Source organism: Phascolarctos cinereus, unplaced genomic scaffold (assembly GCF_003287225.1).
Source record: "Phascolarctos cinereus isolate Bilbo 61053 unplaced genomic scaffold, phaCin_HiC Scaffold_4;HRSCAF=312, whole genome shotgun sequence".
In the NCBI taxonomy this organism is placed as follows: domain Eukaryota; kingdom Metazoa; phylum Chordata; class Mammalia; order Diprotodontia; family Phascolarctidae; genus Phascolarctos; species Phascolarctos cinereus.
In genome coordinates this window covers 530,707,137-530,713,136 of record NW_027555847.1, presented here as the reverse complement: position 1 = coordinate 530,713,136, position 6,000 = coordinate 530,707,137, and the positions used below count along the sequence as shown (strand labels likewise).

General features: G+C 42.1%; 1 protein-coding gene across 1 annotated transcript in view; it reads left to right on the top strand.

The window, feature by feature from the left end:
• The first annotated feature begins 1,601 nt into the window (after positions 1-1,601).
• Positions 1,602-6,000, top strand: part of RTTN (rotatin) — a 206,622-nt gene continuing 202,223 nt past the window's right edge. The window contains 2 exon segments of the mRNA XM_020985627.2: positions 1,602-1,897; positions 2,312-2,499. Coding sequence (XP_020841286.1) covers positions 1,867-1,897; positions 2,312-2,499 — 219 coding nt within the window. The 5' untranslated portion in view covers positions 1,602-1,866.

The following is a 6,000-nucleotide window of genomic DNA, read 5'->3' as shown; positions in this document are numbered from 1 at the left end:
TAGCATGTCCTCATTTATCTTGGCTTTCAGCACCCTGGAAACCACTTTTGCTGCATTCCTCCCAGTCTGAAGATTGTTCTCTTTGTTATAGAATATGTAAGCAAAGTATCAACAGAGTTCTGTTTTCTCTGTCATTTATTATCATTATATCTACTCTGGGCAGTTGCCTTTTCATTCCTTGCTTCTAACATTAATAAAAAAATTCCTTGTTCTTAGAATTCATCGTCAACCTCAGCTTATTCTGAGCTTTTATGCTCCTGGTGATATCCTTACACATTAGTTCCACTCTTTTTGGTTAATTTTTAGTTATTTGACCTTGCTGCCATCATTTTCTGTATATCTTTTAAAAATCTGATTTAGCAAGCAGTTTCCTGTGCTTACATTGTAGTTTCTTGAAATAGCTTGTCTTATTCTTCCACATTGAACTTGCTTTTGTTTCTTATGTCAGACTTTTATTGTTGAGAGTCTTTCTTCAACTGTAAAATGTTTTCTTTTATTTAGGCTCCCCTTCCCTGCCTTGATGAAGGACTCTGAGAGCATAAGGCATTTCTAGAGGCTGTTTGGGAGTTTGGACAACATTTACAGCAGAAGACAGATAACCAGAGTCATCCTTTAGTGAAAAGAACTCTAGATTCAAAGACCAGCTCCCCTGCTTATTATCTCTCTAAGTAATTTACTATATTTGGGTTCAAATTCCTCATATATAAAATAAGGCTATTGGATTAGGTTTCCTCTAAGGTCTCTTCCACTTCTAAGTGCCACCAATGCTAAGGCTTCTAATCAGTTACCCTTGCCTATTTTAAGCATTTTCTTCAAATTATACAACTGAATAAAGTTCTAAAAATAAAAATAAAATAAAAAAATAAAAATAAAAAAATAAAGTTCTTTAAAATTTTTACAATTTCAATCAGTTTAAGCAACTTTACAAAGGAACAAATGAACATTAAAGTATTTCATTACTTCTTTCAATCACAGTTGACATAGTAATTCTAGATGTACTACAGAGAGTGCATACCCTCGAATTTTTTTTTTACTTAACACATCTTATACACTCGTGTATTGACCATTTACAATACAGTATTCATATTATGCCAGAGGGTTTTTTTTTTAGCCATACCCCAATCATTATGCATTTTTCTTTCCTTTTTCTTTTTAAGTGGGCTTTCATTAATACTTTGCTTTTTTTCCCCTATTGCCAGTAAGCTCCTGCTTCCCTTCTGAACTTTCTATGGCAAGGGATCTCTCCTGTAATGATTTCACTTAGCTAATGGGATTCAGAAGCAATGTTTAACCTTGGTGCTACTTCAAATATTAAATATTCCTCTAGTTTCTAGCCACAACCCAGGAGGGGGCCCTCTGTTTCGCTCAAGACCAACAGCGAGAGCAAAGGGGCAGAGCTGCAGGAGGCGGGACCTCAAGCTCCGCCCCAATTCTCAACCCCGCCAAAGAACCCGCGTTCGTCTGCAAAGAACCGCCCAAGACACAACAGTTTCTAAGAGAAAGCGGCGAGTCCTGAACCATATGCCGCATAGTTTCTCGGCCAATCAGGACGCAGAGAGACGTGTTCAGAAAAAGACTACAACTCCCGAAGTGCATCGCGGCTGAAAGGGGTTCCTTCCTTCTGCACTTTTCTTACCCTTCCTTCTCCTGTACAACATTGTTTTGCTTCTTAGTAACTACGCCAAGCGTCCTTCCAGAGCCTGGCTCGGGATCTTCGGCGCTCGTTCCTTTTCCAGGAGCTGATTCCGACACCGGGGGCGGCGCGGTTTCCGCGGGGACAACAATTGCGGCCGGACGGACGCGGTGGCGCGGAGGTTGAATGCTGAGCTGGCCGAGGCTGTGGCTGCGAGTTTCGGGAGGCACGACATGGCTTTGTTGGGGCTGATCAGGAAACTGGGTAACCTTCTGGCGAGCCCCCAAGCATCCCAGGGCCATACCCTACCTCCTCCTCGGTCCCCTTCACCCCAGACTGCTCCCCTCTCCCCTGTTTCGTTCCCTCCTGAGGCCCGAGCCCCCTTGTCCAGACGCTCTGGAACTACTCTGAGTCGCACAGAGCTGGCTTTGGGGTAAACAGCTTGTTCGAACCCTAGGAAGCCGAGCTGCTAGTTGTGATCGACTTCTTAAAAGACGCTTCATGTCAAACCCTCCCCAGCCCGGCCCTTCCCCCCCCCCCAAAAAAAAGTGCCGCCTGAGAACTTGTGCAGGGTGTTCGGAGGTCTTAGTGCCCAGAAGCTTGAAACCCCACTAAGGCTTCTGGGGACTCCCTGTGTTGGATTCTTGAATGAGGTTTGTTGTTGTCATTCCTTGACAGGTCATCCTCTGGCAGAGATAAGGGAGAGGGCGCTCAAGAGTATTCTGTGCAAGGTGGAACACAATTTGATTTCTTGTGTTGAGCTCGTGCGAGAGAAACTTCTTTTTATTTATTTGCTGGAATGGTTCAATTTCCCCACCGTTCCCATGAAGGAAGAGGTTCTGAACCTACTCAGCAATTTGGTTAAGGTAAGATCATTTTGGAATGTGAAAGAATATCATCAAATGATTTAATTCAGTAGCAACACACATTTATGAAAGGATATGTGCAAGGCAATACCTTAGGCTCTGGGGACACTTCTTCAGGGATGATGTTACAGTGAAAAGAATGCTGGACTTGGAGTCATAGGATCAGAGTTTGAATCCCAACTTAGCCAGTTACTACTTGTGAGACTCTGGGCAAGACACTTAATACTTTGGGCCCCAGTTTGCTCATCTGGGCAAGAAGACATTTAAAGCCCCAACTCTAAATCTTTTGGTTTATCTTTGATTTTGGAGGTGTGGGTAAGCTCATAGGATTACAGATTTTGAGCCAGAAGGTGATCTTAAACATCGAGGCCAGTCTCTTATTTTACAGATGAAGAAACAGGCCCAGAGACTTTAAGTAACTTATCCTGGGTCATAGAGTTAGTCATGTCTGAGGCAGGATTTGAACCTAAGTCTTCTTGACTCCAAGTCCAATGCCCAGTGTAGTATACTGTGCTGCCTTTCTCCCCTTGTGTGTGTTGCAGTCATTCTGTGACTTTAGTGGATGGGTGGACCTTGGAGAAAAATTCATTATTTGTAGCCATTCTGAGAATGAATTTCTGATAATTAGGCTTGGTCTCATTGCATAGGGCAGCTAGGTGGCAAAGTGGATAGAGTGCTGGGCTTGGAGTCAGGAAGACCTGAGTTCAAATTTGGCCGTAGGCACTTGCTAGCTGTGTGACCCTGGGCAGGTTACTTAACCCTGTTTGCTTCAGTTTTCTCATATGTAAAATGAACTGGAGAAGGAAATGTCAAACCACTTCAGTAGCTTTGTCAAGAAAATCTCAAATGGGGTTACAAGGAGTCAGTTACTAACAACAACAACATAGAATTGAACATGGCTTCTCACCAGGCATATTTGAAGTGTTTCCAGATGGCATAAGCTCCAGTGCTTGTGGTCTTTTGACATATCATTCTAAAACTCATGGTCGCTTCTATGTCATGATGAGGCTTTGAATTAAGTTGGGCATTGAAAGATGAAAAAAAAGAGGAGTGTTGCCCCTGTTCTGTGATAAGTCATTAGAATTGGTTGGGAATACAAAGATGAAAAATAATACAATTCCTACAAACCTTTGAAGAGTTTAGATTAGAGTTGGAGATGGGATGGTGTGGGGTGTGGATAAATTGTGTATGTTTGGAGGACTGGGCTAAATGAATTTGCAGAGGCACATCAATAGAAGGTTGACCACTGAGTAGTGATTTTTCTTTTTTGACTATAGCAAACAGTGAGGGTCATTCACTAAGTATAGTGATTTGCTTGTGATTTGCATCAGTGTAAGGATTGTTCCGACTTCTTGAAGTAATTATATGAGGAGGAAGCATATGTAAAAATGATGATGCTTGCAGTAGAACATATGTTTTCCTTTGTGACCAGTACTATGTATTTTTGAATAGTGAAGATTAAGGGAAACTGAGATAGTTGGACATTGATTAAGTTCAGTTCATTAAATGTATTAAGTACCTGCTATTTTCAAGGCTCTGTGTTAGAGATTTAGAGACAAAAACAAAACAGCTCATGCTCTTAAGGAGCTTATATTCTGCTTTGTATAGTGGAAAATTGTTCCCTTTTCATCCCTATGTCACAGAATCTTTAACTTTATTCAAAGCACAGCATAGAGTTCACTTACTATATGAGGTCTTTTTTTTTATGTTGGTATGGATTTATTAGGAAGATTCTTAGTCACAGGGAATAGAAAGCTGTGTACAGAAGAGCTCAAAGATTTCTCATTTCTAAGAAGCATTAAGCATTGTGCCATAAACAATGCTTTTCCTAAATCCCAATTTCCAGGTACAATCCCAGGATACTTCAAAAGGGGGTAGTAGTTACCTGGTAGACCTGAGTGGCTTAGCCACAACAAACACAAAATACTTCACACAAACAGGAGGAAGCAATCAAGAAGACGTGTTTCAAGATGGAGATCTTACTGGCGAATGCCATGAACAAAATCTCAAGATCTCGGAATGCTGCAGGCAACCCAGTAGTGGTAATCGTTGATTTTTTAAAAAGGTTACACAAAGACCTGCCATAAAGGGACAAAAACACTTAATGAGTCCACAGCCATATCCAAATCGGGAAATCAAGGGTTATCCATGACATCTAGATTTCCAACAGGCTCAAGATCCAATTTCTACAGTGTCCAGACTGCCAAACTGTCCTCGGTAATCCAGTGGCCCTTACAAATGGTTTGGTGTTCTCAGTTTTCAGGCTCCAAGAAACAAAGCTTTGGGGGGAGCCGCAATAGCCATACTTGCTGTATCTTCCAGTAGAGGACCACTGCCTCGTTTGATTGGCTGGCTGTTGTGGTCCTGTCAGAGATTAGATGGATATGGTTGTGGTTGAGTCCATGGACACACCTGAAGTTTCTATGAGAAATGTGAGGAAAGGGTCTGAGGGCAGTGGCTAGCTAGAGGCAGTGATGGGATTCCATCACATGGACGTGCCTGCTATTCTAGTGGGGCATGAGTTCATGGACATGCCTTCTGTTCCAGTGAGGCATATATGAGGAAGTTAGGATATTGAGTGGGGTGAGGGGGGCAGTGGTTAGCTAGGGATAGTAGGCCTGCTGTTCAGTGATGCCTATGGGGCAGTGGTGTGGTTAAGGCCAGATTGTGTAGTTAAATCAGGATATGCCTGCTGACTACTGAGGCCCATAAGGAAGTTAGAATATTGGGACTGTGGGCAGCTTTATTAGGAGTCTGTCACTGGGAATACAGAATCAGTAGGATGGAGAGGGAGTGATGGGTTGACAGTATCTTAAAACATTGAAGAATGATTTCAGATATGATATTATCGTCCATGGAGTATGAGCCTGGAAATTAAATTATCCCAGGGGTCAGGCAGTAGTGTGTGGCTCCTGTTGATTCAGGGAGTCTGAGAGAGGGCCTGGAGCTGGATAGAACAGCTGATCAAGGAGGCCAGGGAGACTTCCTGTGGTGATACGGGGGTCCTGAGAAATACCTGGAGAGCTGTGGAATAGCTGCTCTGGGAGACCATGAATCACTCAAAACTAGATGGCTCTTGAAAGAAGGGAGCCAGGCTATGTTCCTGTCAACTTGTGTTTCTGTGTGCTTTTAGAGAATCATGTTGTTGAGCTTTTTTTCCTGGTAGTTATCAGATATTTTGTTATATGTATTTCTGAAAACATTCTGTAAGTCATAATCTTTTGATTCCTTTGGGGAATAGTAGTAGAAAAGTAGTGAAAAAATAAAATTGGAAGATTGAGGTTAGACAGATAAAATGCATAAAGGATTTATCTAAGTACTAATTATGTGCCAGACATTGTGTTAAATGTTAGGGATACAAATATAAAGGAACAAGAACATCACTGCCCTCACTGAATTTACATTAAAGTGGCAGAATACGATACATAATGGAGGCTGGAAGCTGAAGAGGGGGGTCCTATGTGTTAGGTATTATGTTTAGGAGCTGATGACTGAGAAGTG